This window comes from Mastomys coucha, unplaced genomic scaffold (genome assembly GCF_008632895.1).
Source record: "Mastomys coucha isolate ucsf_1 unplaced genomic scaffold, UCSF_Mcou_1 pScaffold14, whole genome shotgun sequence".
Classification (NCBI taxonomy): Eukaryota; Metazoa; Chordata; class Mammalia; order Rodentia; family Muridae; genus Mastomys; species Mastomys coucha.
The window spans coordinates 28,117,482-28,137,539 of NW_022196896.1; the positions used below are offsets into that span (position 1 = coordinate 28,117,482).

At 39.5% G+C, this 20,058-nt stretch overlaps 1 protein-coding gene across 1 annotated transcript in view; it reads right to left on the reverse strand.

Moving 5' to 3' along the window:
* Rab2a (RAB2A, member RAS oncogene family) overlaps positions 1-20,058 on the reverse strand; it is a 70,946-nt gene that overhangs the window by 44,631 nt on the left and 6,257 nt on the right. The window contains exon 2 of the mRNA XM_031366676.1: positions 8,362-8,433. Coding sequence (XP_031222536.1) covers positions 8,362-8,433 — 72 coding nt within the window. The remainder of the gene's footprint in view (positions 1-8,361; positions 8,434-20,058) is intronic.

The window sequence follows — 20,058 nt, forward strand, 5'->3', positions numbered from 1 at the left end:
GTGTGTGTAGGTCTACACAGTGCTGGAGAGGACCAGAGACATATCCAGGACGTACCTATCTCCTTTCATCACAAGCTTCGGGATCAAACTCGGGTTGCTAGGCTTGGCAGCAAGAACCCTCAATCAGATATACATCTTATAGGCCTATAAAATATACTCATATTCACAATAATTATTTAAAAATTTAAAAATTGACAAGAATAACAACCATTTTTTTCTTATTTTGATTGACAAAATTGGGAAAGAGCAAGCTGAATAAAAGCTAGGGTAAAAAGCAAAGGGTTCTTAAACCTATGATTCTTTCACTTGGAAAGTGGAGACAAGAAGATCAAGAGTTCAAGGCCATCCTCAGCTAAACACTGAATCTAAGACCACATTGGGCTATATGAGACCTTGTCTCAGAAAAACCAATACCATTTACAAATAAGAAGGAAAGGAGATAGGAGAAACAGAGAGAGAGGAGGAGGAGAGAGGAGGAGACAGGAGGAGACAGGAGGAGACAGACAGGGAAACTAAGGGGTAGAAAATGTGGATAATTTTTTGTGAAGAATTTTGTTAAAATGAAATCAAATTATTGAAAAAAAAACATCATGGAAAATAATCACTCAAAACAGAAAAGTTAATGATGTCTGGAGAGAAAAAAAGCCACTAAGGAGGGCAGGCTTCTATGAGCATGCTGTTAGGACCTGCAGAGTCCATCCACAATAGCAGGGAGTAAATAGTTCCTGGACACAGGCTTCTTGAGGTGGAACTGCTGGGAACCTGGAAAAAAGTTTCTTGACTTGCCCCCCCCTTTTATTTTCCTCCAAAAGAAATACAAACCAAGAAAATCAAATACGAGTGAAAACAGAGAAAGTATTGCATGGTTAAATATAAGAAAATATAGTACAGTTTCACAGACAAATGGAAATAAGGTACAACTATCAGGCAATATAGAAAGTTCCCTTGAGTTGGTGTCTAAGAAATTAAAAATGGCCAGTGGTGGCGCACGCCTTTAATCCCAGCACTTGGGAGGTAGAGGCAGGAGGAATTCGAGGGTAGCCTGGTCTACAGAGTGAGTTCCAGGGCAGCCGGCTACAAACAGAAACCCTGTCTCGAAAAACCAAAAATAAAATAAAATAAAATAAAATAAAAAAATAAAATAAAAAATGAGACTTGTCCCTAGCCATGTCTCATGGTACACATGTAGAAATGGAGCAGATAGATATATTTAATCTATAGTTTGCTCACAAAAGAATATGGAAACAGAGGGGATAGGGAGGAGGGAACAGAAGTGCATGCAGGAATGGTAATGATTATATTCTAAGCCTGGGAGACAGGAAGTGACAAGATGGTGTGACCAATGGATTACATGTGGCACTGGAATCTAAAGGAACTGACTTAGAAGATAAAGAGAGATGAACCATATTACTGAGTGGTTCTAAGCATCAGTATGTGCAGTCCTGGCTGTGATCTGGACACTGGGCAGCTGATGGAGAGTGTCTGGGTCAACTGTAGTGGAAGAAAAGAGGGACTGAGAGTGGCAGACCTGACAAAGTCTGTAATTAGTATTTAACTCATGTTTAAGTTTCTGTATCACATCCATGATGGTGGTCCAGGCTGGCCTCTAGATTTTTTAATGCAATTACATCCATGAAGCTATTTATAAACAAATAAACAGCTGTTTTTGTTTATCTTAACAACTCCCAGAGACAAAGGATAAACAACGTATGAGAATAATTCCTAACTGTGATGGCCATTTTGGTTGTCAATTTAACAACATCTGAAATCAACTGCCTGGACCACCTATGAGGAAGAAAGGAAGCCTTGCTCTTTCTAGCTTGCTCTTGCTCTCTCTAACAAGTCTATTTCTTCACTAGCAGTTGAGCCTACTTCTTTGAGATTCCAGCTAACACATCCAGCCTTGTGGACTGAACAACTATTGAATTCTTGGACCTCCAATCCATAGCTACCCATTTGTTGGATTAGCTGCACCATAGCCTGTAAGTCATGGAGACTCATTCTGTAAGTTGTTACTCTAGAGAGCTCTAACCAATAACTAACCTAATCTTTTATTTATTTTCTTCTATCATTTAATATTTAATGAAAGATTTATTTGTGTGGGAATGTGTCTGTGAGTGTATTTAGAATATGTGCAGGTGTGCATGCCTATGTGGTCATGGAAGTCCAAAGAGGGTGTGTGTGGGTACTGGGATAGACTTCTGGTCCTCATGATTGCACAGCAAGCACTCTCAACTGTGGAAACACCCCTCAAGCCCTCTGCTATTTAACACTTTCTTGGTCACTGTCTCAGTTACTGTTTTATTGCTGTGAAGAGACAGCACGACCAAGGCATGTCTTATAAGAGGAAGCACTTAACTGGGGGCTTGCTTAATTTAGGAGGTTAGTCCATTATCATCATGGTAGCAAGCAGACAGGCATGGCACTGGACAGTAACTGAGAACATTACATCCTGATCTACAGGCAACCAGCAGGGAGAGAAAGACTGGGCCTGCATGGGCCTTTGAAACCTCAAAGTTCATCCCTAGACCCATTCTAACAAGGCCACACCCTCTAGCCCTTATAATCCTTCTCAAACAGTGTACTCTCTGATGACTAAGTATTCAAATATATGAGCCTATAGGGGACATTCTCATTCAAACCACTATAGTCATGGCCCAAACTTAAATATGTCACTATCCAAGGGGCAAACCCACCTATGCAACAGCATGAAGACACTTAGCAAATATTCCAACCCACTGCATATAGCTTCCCTGAACAAAGTACGTAAAAGCTAAAGTGCCAGCATCTATCTTCCATAAGGTTTATGTTAGCTTTTAGGAAAAACAATCCTGATTATAAAGTTTTATAGCACGACTTAGTCATTCACCACCTAAGTTAGTGCTAGATATCACACACAAACTCATTTACTTTGGCTGTTTCCCAGCACTTCTGTGTCTTTTCTGAATAAAAATACTTACAATAATAGATATACAATTTCATTTACTATAAGTGGGAGCTACAGTCTGGGATATGAGCAGTTTAGAAATAAGCAGCAGTGGCAAGCCAATTCCGTACTGAGAAGAGGAGCTCTGAGGAATAAAAACTACTGGATATCCAGTGGAGAGCGAATAGCTAAGCCTCAACAGGATACACTGTCTGCATGGGTTACAGAAAAGCAAGAAAAAGAGCTGAGAAAGCAAACTGACAGAAACCATAACATAAGCTCAGGAGCTAGGGTTTATAAAGAGTATAAAACTGACTGTAATAGAACTAAGTAAAAAAAAAAGATAGCTAGTGTGGTGGTTTGAATGAGAATGGTCTCCTAAGGCTCATAATTTGAATGCTTGGTTCTAAATTGGTGGAAATATTATTTTGAAGATTAGGAGGTGTCACTGGGGATGGCCTCTGAGGTTTTAAAAGCTACTTCAGGAGTCTCTCTCCCCACAACTGTAGATCAGATTGTAAATGCTTAGCTACTGATCCAATGCCATGCCGTCCTGTCTGCCATCATGCTCCCCACAATGATGGTCATGGACTCACTCTCTGACACTCTAAGCAAGCCTCCAATTAAATGCTTTCTTTTGTTGTTGTTGTTTTGTTTGTTTTTAAGGGTCTCATTATGTAGTTGTGGCTGTCTAGGAACTCACTATGTATACCAGGCTGGTCTTGAACTCACAGAGATCCACCTCTTTCTACTTCCCAGCTGCTGGGATTAAAGGTATTTCCTAAATATTTTATAAGTTGCTTCGGTCATGGTGTCTCTTCATAGCAACAGAAAAGTGATTAAGATAACCAGCTAATATTTAAGGGTTAGGGAATTGTGATGGTAATTATGTGACTAAACATCTGCATCCCACCACCAGGACAGTTGGTATGACGAGCAAGCTGACCCTTGGCCTATAATTTGAGCTGACCCACATCTGTAGCTCCCAGTTAAAAAGTGGGTCTGTACCAAATTGAGTCAGTGAGAGTTCTTTTCCAAAGAACTTGTATTTATATTACAAAAACCTTTAATCTTCTGAATGATACAACTTTGGAGCTGATCATAATAACTATTTCTTGTCATAGATAGGAAAAAAAAAATCAAACCAAACAATAACACCCCCCCCCAAAAAAAACAAAAACAAAAATCAAACCTCCACTGGGAACAGGTAGAGAAAAATAAAGCAGGCATAGGGGAATGTGTGGCAGAGGCAGAAGTTCCATCTCCTTAAAAGCTCATTCTGGCCAGAGTCAGGTCCTCCCTTCCTCAGTTTTTAATGGGACACAAAGAAGTACTTAAAACAATAAACTCTTAGCAGGGCAGTGGTGTTGTATGCCTTTAATCCCAGAACTTGGGAGGCAAAGGCAGGCAGATTTCTGAGTTCAAGGCCAGCCTGGTCTACAGAATGAGTTCCAGGACAACCAGGGCTACACAGGAAAGCTTGTCTCAAAAAACCAAAAACCAAACCAAACCAAACCAATAAACTCTTGATTTGCTTAATCTGTCAGATGGATTTTGTTACTTAAGAGGCAATATGAAAAATCTCCAGTGCCAACATCTCTACTTCCCTAAAATTGTTGTTTGAGAGGTGCCAGAGCCTTAAAACAGCACAAGCTACTGCCACTGCTCTACTAGACAGATGCTTTGGTCACGGGCTCAATGCAGCTGGAAGTGACCTGGAGGCTTCCTTCCCACGGGCTGGCTTTCACAGTGCTAACAGTGCTACAGAGGCTGTAGGGAAGACAAGTCAGCAAAATCTTGCCCAGCTGTGATTACTGTGAGCTATAAAAATCGACCAGCCTGTCAAGATATGTACATTGGTGCAATAGTGCCATGAATATCATGTAGATAATCAATTGCTTTCTGATTGGATTTAAGGCTCACTCCACAGGAGAAAACTCATGGCAGGTTCTGTAAAGCTGGCCAAGAACACATGACAAAGGAAGGCATAGGCTGTAAAGGAGAATCTACTATTATTGAACTAAATGCACATAATATCAAACTGCCTTCTAAACACTTACATTTATCCCTACACAATAGTGTAACTCTCAGCCAGTCCTTAACAGACAAGCTTTGTTTTGCAGGCACAGCATTAATACAGAGGCTCAGGACTGGTCAGAATACAGAGAAAAAATGACTATGGAGCCCCTGGCCTTACGTGAGACATCTGTATCACACCTACCTCCAAGCCTTAGGGAACAGTGTGGAGGGTCCAGAAAAGACTGTGTTAGAGCAGAGTGTTAAAGAGAACCTTCTGGACATGAGGCAGCTGAGAGACTCATGAACTTACCGCAGCTGCACTCACTTGTACATCTCATCTATGCTTGGGACGCAGAGGCAGACAGATTCATCATGGAAGAAGAAAGGGATCAGGAGGCTCTGCTCCTCCCTGAAGGGCAGTTATGGTGGCTGGAGGCAGGGCTGTCACTTTCTTCAGTTTTATCACTAGTAAATTGCCAATGCTCCAGTAAATAATTTTCCACCCATGCTTATGCAGGCAACCTTATTTTAACAGTTAAAAAAAAAAAAAAGATATGAAATAAGAGAAGGGATTGCTGAGAAGGGTTTCAACAGAAGAGGAGGAATTATCTGGGTTATGGGCAACAGGGGCTAAAATTAATCACATATACACAGATACACATACATACACACATATATACATATAAAACTGTCAAAGGATAAAAAACAAATTCTAAAAAAAATGAAAAAAAAATGTGAGAGTCAAATGTGAAAAAGAAAGGTATACCCCCTAGGGTCTTAGTCAGAAAGACAGAAACCACATTTAAATATTTACATGCCTAGTATATAGAATTTGCTATAACACAGAGGCAAGAGACTCAAAGAAGAGATGGCGACTCAGCCCAGAGATGAGCTCCAGCAGGAGACTGCTGCTGTTTTTTGACCAGAGGACATGGGGAGAGACTGGAGTGAGAGCTCAGGAGCCATACTACCAGTGGCTTGTCAGACAAGGGGCAGGGACTGAAGGAATGGAGAACATAAGTCAAAGCAGGCTAGGAGTGAAGTAGAAAAAGATCTCTGACTTCTCTTTTCTTTTAGCCTCCGAGTTCCAGTGTCTGCCATCAGCCAACAACCTAGAGTAAAGCCAGCTGGCAGCTTGCTTTCTTTAGTCTCTCTTCACAAATATAGTATATGCCATTTTCTGATGGGTTCAGGTCCATTTCCTCTACTGGGTACACTGCAGCAACTTAGATATTTACGCATGAGTCAGTGAAAAGGAAGGACAAGGTTTAGAAATAGTCTATATTGAAAACAACTGTTTGGCTAGCCATTTTAGGACACACTCTTTCCTACAACTAGCTACCACGATGTCGAATTCATTGAGGAAGGAAACAGTCCTTTGCTTTTGGGTTTTGAGCCAGGGCTTCATGCTGCCTAGACTAGACTTAAACTCCTAGATCCTCCTATATTTACTGTTAGCAAAGTGTAATGACTAAATAAAATAATAAAATGGGGGCTAGAAAGATGGCTCAGCAGTTAAGAGAATTGACTGCTCTCCTGAAGGTCCTGAGTTCAAATCCCAGCAACTATATGGTGGCTCACAACCATCTGTACAGCTACAGTGTACTCATATACATAAATAAATAAAGCTTTTAAAGAAATAATAAAATGAAGAGACTGAGTGTAGTAGAACACAACTGTAACCCAGAATTCAGAAGGTGAAAGCAGAAGTACTGCAAATTCAAGCCCTGTCTGTTTTTTTTTTTTTTTTTTTTTTTTTTTTTTTTTTTTTTTTGCGACAGGGTTTCTCTGTGTAGCCCTGGCTGTCCTGGAACTCACTCTGTAGACCAGGCTGGTCTAGAACTCAGAAATCCACCTGCCTCTGCCTCCCAAGTGCTGGGATTAAAGGAGTGCGCCAACACTGCCCAGAAAGCCCTGTCTGTTTATACATGGAGATCTATCTTAAACAAACAGTAACATAATAAACATACACAACTCCTAGACAGAACTAGGCAATCAGTAAGAGAATGTTACTAAACAAAAGAAGTGAGATTTCCAATTACTCCTTTTTTCTATATTTAACTCAATCCCAGCAGGTTGTAGCATAAAAAAATCATCCAGCTAGATTCCTATTATATCCCCACTCCTTTTTCTCTCTTTCTCCCCCTACTCCCCCTTTTCTCTCTCTCTCTCTCTCTCTCTCTCTCTCTCTCTCTCTCTCTCTCACACACACACACACACACACACACACACACTCTCCTCCCCCCCCCCTCAGTGGTTCTCAACCTTCCAATGCTAAAACATTAAATCTTTAAAATGGCTCCTTAAGTTATGGTAACCCTCAACTACTAAAATTATTTTATTACTATTTCACATCTGTAATTTTGCTATTGTTATAAATCATAATGTAAATATCTGATATAAGAGCCCTGTGAAAATATAGTTCAACCCCCAAAGGGTTTGCAAACTACTGCTCTAGATTATCTATCCATCCATCCATCTATCCATCCACCATCCACCCACCCATCTATTGATAGATAATTTTTTAAAGAGACATCTTGCTACATGGCCCTGGATGCTCTAGAACTCGCTATGATGACCATACTAGCCCTGAACTTGTGGTGAACCTCGTGTCTGTTTCCCAAGTACTGGGTTTGTGGGTTTGCAGGATCTTGCCACCATGCTTGACCACTGATATAATTTTCAAATAAATTGTATCTGTCTAAAACGCTTAGTTCTTCACTCATTTTAAATTTGAAGCTTTGTGTACTGATAAAAAGTAGTAGTAACACTATGTAAACTAACAATAACTAACACCAGTGACTATTTGTTACTAGTACCTGTCTTCGTAGTGGGCAAACGGTCCTTGTTAATGACAACACATAGAAAAGGTGAAATGGGAAGTGGTGAAACAGTTTGCCCACATACTAGTAGACTTTTTTTAAAGAATTACTTGTTTTTTTAAAAAAAAAAAAAAAAAAAGAATTACTTGTTTATTTTATGAGTACACTGTAGCTCTCTTCAGACATACCAAAAGAGGGCATCAGATCCCATTACAGATGGTTGTGAGCCACCATGTGGTTTCTGGGAATTGAACTCAGGCCCTCTGGAAGAGTAGTCAGTGCTCCATCTCTCCAGCCATCTCTCCAGCCCCCTAGCGGACCTGTTTTAATTTCCAGTAAGCGCCCACTATGATGCAGTTTTGTCTCTTAAAAATGTAATGCATAATCAAATAGAACTGACATTTTAATATTAATGCCCTTCATACTCTAATTCTGTATGAAAAGTTAATATTTTTACTATATATTTATTTCTAAAAGCAATAGAGATTGAATTCTGCACAACAAATCTAGTTTCACTGCTTGTTCAGTGACCCGCTAGTATCTATACATAAGCTATTCAAAACATTTAATGTCTTTTTCTTTCAGAAAACTTACCAATTGTGAGGTCATGCACCGGCTGAAACCTCTTGTCTGTAAACTGTAGCAATAAACACGATTTACCAACACCTGTAAATTAAAACATGAATAAACAGTCAGAGAAAAAAATAACCCACAGAAATTAAGACTGACCTTAGAAAAGTAGTAGCAAGGGTTTCTGCTGCTGTGAAGCACTGATTTTTTTTTTTTTCCTAGTTTTTTGAGACAGGGTTTCTCTGTGTAGCCCTGGCTGTCCTGGAACTCACTCTGTAGACTAGGCTGGCCTCAAACTCAGAAATCCGCCTGCCTCTGCCTCCCAAGCGCTGGGATTAAAGGTATGTGCCACCACTGCCTGGGGCTTGTCAATTTCTTGAGATAACCCTTTGCCCTTCCCTACTCATTAGCTTTCCACACAAAGGAGGCATGGCAGCTGAAGCTCTAGAACAGCAACAAGTTCTCAGCAGTTCTCACTTCAGCACCCCCAGGACAGTTGGATAAGACATGTGTTGTCCTCTGTGTCATTTATAGAATGGGGATAAGAATGCATGTTTATCACAGAGTTGGGCGCATTAAATCAGTTAATACATAACACACTTAGAACACAGAGTAACTCTAGAACTCATTTATTATCTAATTGCAACAATTTAAATACACCAGATTTTTACCAAACGTTTCACTTTTTTAGGCCAAGCTTCCTCTATGCACCTGTGCTGTCCGAGTCCCTTCAATCCTAGAGCACTGCCCCTTTCTTCACAGGTAGGGCCCACACTCTTCCTGTAGGTCCTGAGAGCTAGCCGGCCCTTTTATCTCCACAGTTTGCTTCTCTTTGTATTGAATCCTTTCCTTCAGTGGACAATCTTCAAGAATCTCACTTTCAAAATACACCCACATCTCTCAAGGGAGGATAACTTAGTCTTGTTCAGCAAACACAGTTGCCACATGGAGCAGTCAGTAAGCTAAACCTCAACATTAGCTTTGAGATGGCTTCAGAAAAAGGAGAAAGCCCAAAGCAGCAGTGTTTTGAGAATGCGGAGATGACAGGTGTGTTTAGAAAGCAAACACTGCTTTCCTCAGCAAACAGTTAACTACCACACCCCCTACCTCCCCAGAGCTCCGCAAGGCGCATCACCTCCATTCATGCCATTCATGCCTTTCTTCCATTAGCTGCATGTGATCTTTAATGAACTTTTATTTCTGAAAGGCATTTATTACTATTTTTAATTATACTATCAGTTATTTAAATGCCTATTTTCACCTCTTTTATAAACAAAGCTATTTGGGGGAAAGATCTGAAGTTTAGTCATCTTCCAAAACATCTGATGTGAAAAATACTATTCATGTTCTTTATGTGTATGTATGTCAAAGTATATGTGCCATGATGCATGGTGGTGGTCAAAGGACAACTTGCAGACATTGGTCTTCTCTACCATCACAAGGGTTCAGAGCGTAAAGTCAGATTAGCAAGCTTCTTGGAAAGTATTTCCCTGCTTATCCATCCTGCCAAGCTGATAATACTACATTTTAAGGCCTTGAGTTAGGTATCGTGACCTGTTTAGCACAAATGATGCATGTAATAGTGCCGTAACCATTAAGTCTACTTCTCTTCTTTTTTTTCCTGTCCTGTTTAGGTAGCACAGGCTGTCCTTGAACTCAAAGCAAAGCAATCCTCCTACCTCAGCCTTTTATTTTATTCTTTTAATTTAGGGTCCAAGTCATTGGTTGTTCTTTTTGTAGCACAAAGCATCGTGAGAACCAAGTACCTAAAGACCATTTGTAGCAAACACTTAACATCGAGGCACATTAAAAATCACATTCCTGAAGTTCCACCCAAGAGAATCTGTACGTTAGTCTTTAGGCTGGAAGTTTTATTTACTTAGTCCTCAAGAGATTGTGGGCAAGGAGCCCTTTTCGAGAAACACCAAATTCCTAAGAATCTAATGAGTCATTTTAGGATTTCTGTAATTTCAAGAGTCTTAAAAATTGGTGATGATCCTATTTTTCACAAGCCAAACAACTTACTTTCAAAATATGAAGGGGGAAAAAAGTCAAGGGTAAGGGCTAGGGCCAAGGCCACTCCTAACTAGCACAGAGTTGTACAATGATACTACAGGAGAAAAGGAAGGATGGATGGGGGACACAAAACTCCAGAGAATCAACAACCTAGCCTAGGCTTAAGTCTGTTTTGATGAATTTTGGTTTTCTAAGACAGTGTCTTCCTTCTAGCCTCATTCTCTTGAGACTCTGGGATTAGAACTCAAAATGTTAAATTGATACAATTTATACAGACGCTTTAGTAGAAATGCAAGTCTAACTTAAATATTAGAATTTTATTTTATAACCAGATTTGTATGGTTCAGTGCTAAAGCATTGCCTAGCATGCACAAAGCCCTAGTGCCCAATAATTCTAACACACACACACACACACACACACACACACACACACACACGCACGCACGCACGCGTGCATGTACTTATGCAAAAAAAGAAAAAAAGAAAAGAAGAGAAAAGAAAACTAAACAGGTAAAGAGAAAACAGTGTTCCTCTCTCAAAGGAGCATGACAGGTTCAAATAAGAAAAATTTAAAGTATGCTGAAAATTGAAAAATTTAATACAAGCACTAAAGATTCTTTAAGATGAATATAGGAATAGAAAATAAAAAAAAATTCTACTCAAACTTATCTGGCTCAGTCAAAAGTTTTAAAGGTATATTTTAAGAATATCTCTTAAAAAAATGTTTATGTTGGTGTCTCTTAAAACCAGCTTTTGCAAACTTATGAGTTTCTGGCTAAGGAAAGTGACGTCAGAACTGTTTGCACGCTGTTGGCAGGCTCCAATACTGTTGCCTTCCAGAAGAACAATCTTCATTATTTTTTAAATTTAATTTAATTTAATTTTTTATTTATTCACTTTATATCATGTTCACTGCCCCCATCCCAGTTACCCCCCCAATCCCCCCATCCCCCACCCTCTAGGTACTTCAAGTCTCTGTTTGGCTAGGCACTTCCTTTCCCACTAAGGCCAGACAAGCACAGCTAGAACAGATCCTACATACAGGCAACAGCTTCTCAGACAGCCGCACTCCAGTTGTTAGGGACCCACATGAAGACCAAGCTGCACATCTGCTACATACATGTGGGGAGGCCTAGATCTAGTTCATGTAAGTTTTTTGATTGGTGGTTCAGACTCTAAGAGCCCCAGTTGTTCTTAGAATTTAACTTTATTATTGATTTTTTGTGTCTTGCCATTGTTCTATCTGCACACTACTCTGGTGGCTGATGACAGCAAGCTAAGCAGATATGGTCCCTGAAGACACATGACAGAGTTTCAACCCACAGCCTCACTTGGAAAGAGGGCACTGCAGATGTGTCTAAGAATTTCAAGACAAACTCATCTGGAACTGAGATGTGGACTAAATCTAAAGGCAGGTGGCCTCATAAAGAAAGAAAAATGTGGGATGTAGATACATAGTAAGGTTAGGAAGATGACACAACTGGAAAGGATCATGTTAGACAAAATAAATCAGACTCAGAAAGACAAGCTCTACTTCTTTTCTGGTATGTCCTATCAACGGGCAAAAATAAAAAAAAAAAGAAAGAAAAAGAAAAGGATTATTAGAGAAGAGAAAGAAAGAAAAGGAAAACAAGGTAATAGAGGGTGAATATGATCAATGCGTGTTGTATACATATACGAAAATGCAACACAATCTGATATTTTATACATTTCTCTGTGTTAATAAAAGGGACAAGGCATGGTGACACACATCAGTAACACTAGCATTAGAGGCAGAGGCAAAAGGATCATGAGTTTAAGGCCACTCTTGGCTACAGAGTTTGAGGCCAGCCTGGGCTATAAGAGGCCTTAACAAATAAACCCCCAAACCATACAAAACCACAAAGAACAAACAAGAACGAAACAAGGTTATAGAAACAAAGATATAGGGAAGAAAGCCAGGAAGACAGCCATGTTGCTATAAACAAAATGAAAAAACCAACCAACAGGGCTGGAGAGACCGCTCAGCAGTTAAAAGCACTGACTGCTCTTCCAGAGGTCCTGAGTTCAATTTCTAGCAACCACATGATGGCTCACAACCATCTGTAAAGGTGTCTGATGTCCTCTTCTGGTGTGTCTGAAGAGAGCAATGATGTACTCATATACATTAAATAAATAAATCTTTAACCAAACCAACCAACAACTAAACACCCTGAAAACATAATATCCCCCCTAAAAGATGAAAACTATTTATTGAATGTTTGCCTGCTATGTTCTAGGTACTATTACTTGGTCACAGAAATAAAGAAATTAATGCTACATTACCAAAAAAATGTAGTTTGAACAATGTAAGACCTCCCCAGAAAAAATGGAAAGCATTAAAACCAAGTACACTGACAAAGTTGAAAGACTGCTAAAGAATCAATAAAAAACTGTACTGGTGATGCCCGTAATCCCAGTGCATGGGAGGCTGAAGCAGGAGAATTGCTCTGAGTTTGAAGCCAGCCTGAGTTACATAGTATTAGGCAAATCTGGGCTTTACTGCCAAGATCCTAATATCTCAAAAAAATTGTTTTTTCTTTTGGAGGGTGGGGATATAAGATCTCAAAGAACTCAGCCCTGCCATGCAAACCATCTATCTTCTAGAAGGGTGACACAACATGGGAATACTTCTAGGATGCAATCAAGGAAGAAAAAGGAGCAAAGCAGGTAGCTTCAAACGAATGTCTATGTGCCCCTCTGCTAATATCACTTACACAGTTTACCTTTGTTCATTAAAATTAATTTTACTTTTGAAATAGGACTTTACTGGATGTACCGTATTTAGCCCCAAATTGTAATCTCCTGCCTCAGACACATACACACACACACGTCCTGCTTGAACATTTTTACTTAGTGTTTTTCTACTATCCAGTGACCATGTCCTCCCCCTTAACTTGTCCTTAAGTCTTCAGTACCACATGTCCTACAATAGTATCCATAAAACGAGTAATGCTTTCTAATTTTTAAAATATGGACACTTTCTGGTTAAGTGTTACAAACAATTGATTTCATTATTTGGCTTCTGGGGAGAACACAATATCCTCTACACTAGAGGCTGGGGCACATACCTGTGAGACCGCTACCTGGAGGACTAGGTGGTAAAATTGTAAGTTTGAAGTCTGCCAGGCTACACAGTAAAACCTTGTCTCAAAAAATAAAATGGAAAAAAAGTGGGGCCAACTTAGCTTGTTAAATTTAAGACCATGACATATACAGGAAGTACTTTACTATAAACCTATTAAATAAAAGCTCCCAGAGTTGGGAAATAAAGCAAAAGAAACAACGCAAAAGTAGATATGATGCTGCATTCTTGTAACTTTAGAATACAAGATCATTGAGGGCTCATGGTCAGCCTGGACTGCACAGTAATACACTGTCTCAAAATCAAGTAGCTTAAAAAGAAAACATTCTTTCATGATGCTATGGAAAGAAGGTAGATACATATATCACTACTATGGAATAAAATCTATTATACATGACCTATAAGAAATACGTTAGGACATAAATGGTTTGTTGCAAAATTAAAAGCTGTAAGCAAAATAAGCTATTTCATGTACCAAAAAAAGCAACAGTAACAAGCCATCTAAGGCCCTCAGTAAACTGCTATGGGCTGACCTGAGCCTCAGCCCTCCAGTGACACTAGGTGCCAGATCTGTCCCTTTATGCTCTGCCTAGCTGCAAAGGTAGAGGGCCTTCTCTCAACTTTTTCCCCAGTTTTATTTCTTTCTATATTTTTATTTAGGCTGAGTCCAATGTAGCCCAGGCTGGTCTCAAATTTGGTATGTAGTTGAGGATGACTTTAAATATTTGATCTCCCGCCTCTATCTCCTATGTGCTGAGATTACAAGTATGCAAGACACCATGCCTAGTCAGTTTTTAATGTGGTGCTGGGGATTAAACCCAAGGCTCTGCATACTAGGCAGCTTTAATGGAGCCACACATTCAGTCCTTTTACCGAGTTCCTTAATTTTTTCTTTACCCCATAGCCAGTCTTCCCCCATCTTGACTCTAATTTCATTACAATTTAATTTCAATCCATTAAGGATTCTAGATTTTGTTCCTGCTTTGTTCAAATTTTGGGTGATTCTTGTCAGCCAGGTGAACTCAGACTGATAACTTGGCATGATTAAAAACATCCTTCAGTGAGATAAGCCAAATTCAATTGGTGAAGCTTGAAGATCTAGAATATAGGTTAAGTGTAGAAAAGCTTAGTTTAAGTGTAATACATTTACAAATACAAAGCTGGATATAATTTAATTCAAAATCAGAAAATAGGCCTAAAAAGGATGGTTCAGTGGTCAAAAGCACTTACTACTCCTGCAGAGGACTCAGGTTCAGTTCCCAACACACACACAGCAGCTCACAGCTGTAAGGCTTCAACACCTCTTCTGACATTCACAGTCCCCTAGCATGAATGTGGTACAGACATATACTCAGGCACACACAAATGCAGAGACTACTCATTTTTCTATATATATGAGTACACTGTAGCTGACTTCAGACACACCAGAGGAGGGTACTGGATTCCATTACAGATAGTTGTGAGTCACCACATGGTTGCTGGGAACTGAACTCAGGACCTCTGAGAGAGAGAGCAGTCAGTGCTCTTAACCACTGAGCCATCTCTCCAGCCTCTCAATTTTTTTTTTTTAAAGGGGACACTTTCAGACAGGAAAGTATTCTAGGAAATAAAGTGGGACTGTGCTACATGAGAATCCCACGTCTGCCATGATCTATCCTGAATTTCCATGTGAGTTTCCTTTGAAAAGGTCAACTCGCAGGAGTACATACAGTAGGATGGAGGTCAACTGAGATCAGAGGATCTGCAGCAGGGCACAATCCAGCTTCCAGACAGCAACAGTACTTGGGCCAACTCCCCCAGTAACAAAAATAAATTGCTAAATTAGAAAAACATAGACTAGTTAATTAATCCACATATTTAATGCTAAAGTTAGCGTGTTAAATTTAATACCATGACATATACAGGAAGTTCAGATTAAACACACTCAGACTTATGAAGGTCTTCTGGCAACATCTATAAAAATTCAAATTACAAATAGCAGCTGATCCAGAAATCTGGCTTCTAACACAAATGTACAAACTACCAATAACAACACTGAAGACAAAAGGTAAAGTGTCTGGGTGTGCTGACATACATCTTTAATCCCAATGCTCTGGAGGCTGAGCATTTCTGATTTCGTTGGAAGCGAAGATGAAAAACTGACAGAGACTGGCCAATCAGATACTGCTGCTCAGAACTTGGAATCTTGAGAGGGTGCTACAATACCAAGGGTCATTGGGAGAATAGTCCACAGTTGCCACAGCACAGATCAAAGAGCCTAACAAAGGCACTGACATGAATGCACCATCTTCTTAAGCAGGCTGTATGATACTATGAATCTGGGTGTGTCCTATTTTCCTCGATCATGCCCATTTGGACACTTGATTCTACTATCTTCCTCTAAATTCTGTGAACTAGACAAGGTCTTTGATAAAATCTTGTTTAAGTAGAGCTGGTTTCAAAACAGAAATATACTAAGAGGGTCAGAAACAGATTTAATTATGATTTAACTATACAGAAATTTTAAAAAAATAAGACATACATGGTGTTACAAAGGACACCTAAAAAAGCATAATAGTAATTACTACACAATTCCATTGATGAAATTAGGATATAAGAATCAGACATACAATTATTTGTTTTAATGTATAACTGATAAGCCATTCTGTTATTCTACCGGCTGAAGTAAAGTTTTAAGGAGAAGTGATTAGGGCCATGCACACTTTTACTACCCCCTTTGAAAGTGGGGGCATTTTACTTTATCCAAATAGATGTGATAGCTCTACCAACAGATTCATTCTTACAAAATAGGTCTGTAGAACTACAAACCTTCTTCTTTCAAAAAAGGGTTCAAAAATGAGAGAAATCCCTCATGTGGTGTCTTACAGTTGGTTTCTATTGCTAATACAGCCATGAACAAAAGCAACTAGAGGAAGAAAGGGGTATTTTATCTTCTAGACTGTAGTCACCCAATCTGACTTAAGATGTTGCACCTTATCCAGGAAGTAAGGGCAGGGACACAGGTAGGAACCTGGAGACAGGAACCTATGCAGAGGCCATGGAGGAGTTCTGCTTGCTAAAAGGCCTTGCTCTCTCATGGCTTGCTCTGCCTGCTTTCTTATAGTACTCAGCACCACCCGCCTAGAAGCGGTACCACATAAAATGGGCTGGGCTCTCCCACATCAATCACTAAGAAAATGCACTATAAACCTATCTTATGGAGACTTGCTTTTCAACTGAAAGTCCTGCTTCCCAAATGATTTTAGCTTGTGTTGTTATAAAAGTAGCCAGCACACCAAAAAAGTAAGCAGAGAGGAAGTCCAGGTAGAGGGTGACTACTGCCCCACCATTGGTTTCCGAAGACTGGTAAAAACTGGAATGTCTTTTTCTGATAGTCTTTCCAGTCTTGGGTAGTTCAGGAAGACATCTGAGACAGGAAAGAACCTTTTCAAGTTTATTAAACACAAAGGACATCAAGATCAAAATAGCTATTACTATTTTGTAATTATCTTGTTTTCAACTCAGGGAGTGAGATTGAAATCAGCAAACTAGTCTTTTTAAATAGGCAAAGCCTACCCCACTAATTTAATTTTAGGAAGCTCAATGAAGGGAACAATTAACTTTAAGTACTATTATTAGTAAGCCACTTGGTGGTTTATAAAGCACCTGTACATAGTTTTATATCAAGCTCAAAAAACAAAAACAAAAGCCCAGTGAAGTATGTAAATTTGGCATTACATAAGATGCAGAGATCTGAGCTTAACCAAGGTCATACAGTGGAGACACTACACCAATCAAAATCTTCTAATTATAAATACTGACCCTTGGAAAGTGTCCAAGAGTGTGGTGTAGGCCAAAATAACCAGAGGGACTTGTGATACCATTTGACTTTTAGGTGCATAGCAGTTATTGCTAAAAATGGACAAATGCCTGTCTTCAACCAAGTGTATTTCATTAACAGTTAATTCATTTTGAGATAAGGCCTTGATATAGTCAGGCTTGCCTGAAACTTATTATACACCCTAAACTGGCTCCTAACTCAGAATCAGCTTCTGAGATCCTAGAATTACAGGTATACGTCAGCATACTGAGCATGAACATACTACTTACACTAACATACCATCAGTAAATAAATAAGAGAGACATTTAACTGACACTTGAATTCAAACACTGCTATGAAGTTAGAGAGAAGAAATGGGACTTGAACAAGCACTTGTCAGAGATTATATCAATTTTACAAACAGAAAACTCAGAAATTTATATTTTAATCCCACAGAACAAATAGCCTTTATAATGTTCTATAATATCCAGGTGACATAACACATCTTGGGAAATGTGATATTCATATTATTGCATCTTGTGTGAGATGTCCTATAAAAGCCATATGCTTGTCATCTATGTCTTGATCCTTGTATATCTAACAGTGGTACCTAATAGCAGAAATAAATTCAAATTCTTCAATGATTACATACAAAACATTTCATTTTTCAAATAGACTGACAATAAATTTTAAAATATTATAATGGGTTACATAAAAAAATTATAGGAATCCATACCTTATCAAAATGTAGAGAACAACTTACTATGAAGTACTCAGTACCAACTGATACATCTACAACATAATCCCTACACTTGAGGCTCGGGGAACATCAAGGAAGAAGGGAACAAAAGACTGGCAAGAGCTAGAGGACCAAGAACTAAATTTCCTGGTATGATGATAGTATGTGCAAGATTGGAGAGATAGACAGCAGAGCCAGAGGATCCCTGGAACTTTCTGGCTAGCCAGTCTAGCCAATCTGGTGAGCTCCAGCTTCATCAAGAGACCCTGTGTTAAAAAGACAAAACACTCTCTCCCAAGAAAAACCTAGGTGGAGAGAAATGAAGACATCCACTGTTAACTTCTGACTTCCACATGCATATGCCCACGAATTACACACATATACCCATACAAATAAATGCACACATACATTGAAAAAATTGACTAGTGGAGTTGGAGATGGATGGATGAACTGATAGAAAGACAAGTAGACAGAAAAAAAGACTGTTAATCATCTTGAGAAAACTTATATAAAAAATTTAGATGAAAAAGAAAAAGAAAAAAAATGCTAAGTACAAGAAAATACAAGAGAGGCTAGGAACACTAAAGACAAGCCATAGTGAACTACTAAAAAGTACCACATGATCACAAAGAAGGTAAGCAGAAATGTTCTGGGAGCTGGAGAAGGAAATCAATACATATTAGGACACATAGAGGGCAAAAAATGAACTTGTTTGGTTTTTTAATCTGTATTATTTGGACACTAGGCAGCAGGGTCAAATCTGGGTTGAGTTTTAAAACAAATGTGAGATAATTACAGAGACATTCAAGGAAACAAGAAAGAAATTCATAGTCACACATTGTGGTGGTCTGAATGCGAATGGCACCCATAAGCTTGTATGTTTGAATACTTGGCACCCAGTTGGTGGAACTGTTTGGGAAGATTTAGGAGGTGTGGCTTTGTTCTTGTTGAAAGTTGTGCATGGGGGATGGGGGAAAGATGCAGATGGAGGCCTGTAGGCTCTGAGGTTACAGAAGAAGAAAGGCTTCTCAGTGTTCTTTGATCTCTGCCTCATAGTTGGGGATCAAGATGTAACTTCTCACTGCTCCTGTGGAGAGAGGCCTTTGCTCTGTCACCATCAACTTTAACACTCTCTTACTATGTAAGCCCAATTAAACATTTTGTTCTTCTTTTTTTCATTTTTGTGATTTATTTATTTTTTAACCAAGACAAGATTTCTCTGTGTAGACCTGGCTGTCCTGAAAGTCTGTAGACCAGGCTGGTCTTGACCTCACAGAGATTTGCCTGCCTTGGCCTCCTGAGTGCTAGGATTCTCTAGCATTTACCATCACTTCTGGTTTGTATGAGTGCATGTACTATTTCTTTAAATAAGGGGACTAAAGGACTATGCAGCACTAAACAGCAACTCAACAAACCAAGAGATTAGCAAACCCACCAAAGACAACTTGATAAGGAGCTTAGGAGAAGCGAAGGAGTCTTTACAATACAGGGGAAACTGCAGATTCTGGAGCCATAAAGGCCAGAGTCTGAAATGCAGCTTAGCTATGAGCAGTGGTGTACTATGACAGCTTCCTAACTCCCAGCTAAAAACAGAATCTCTCCATGGAAAACTAATGTTCAGATACAATGAGTTACAACAGCAGAAAGACTGCCCTATACAACCAGTTACAGCAGCTAGATGTGGGGATAAATGACTGTCAGTCCAGTCCTTGAGAGGCTGAAGAAGACCAGCACTGACTGACTACATAATGAGACTTAGAAAGTAGCAACCAACCAACAAAAGTAAAAGCAAAACAAGACTGGGAGAAGGAAAGGTTAGTCTGGTTACCCAGGTGGACCCAATGTTAATTACATGCATCCTTAAAGTGGAGACGCCTAGATTAAACAGGGATGGGAGACACAAGAAGATTTAGAAAGGCAGGACATGGCTCAGGCATGGTGGTACATAGCTTTAATCCCAGCAATCAGGAGGTAGAGGCAGGTAGATCTCTGTGAGTTTGAGGCCAGCCTGGTCTACAAAGCCAAGTTCCAGGACAGCCAGAGCTGTTACATAGAGAAACTGTC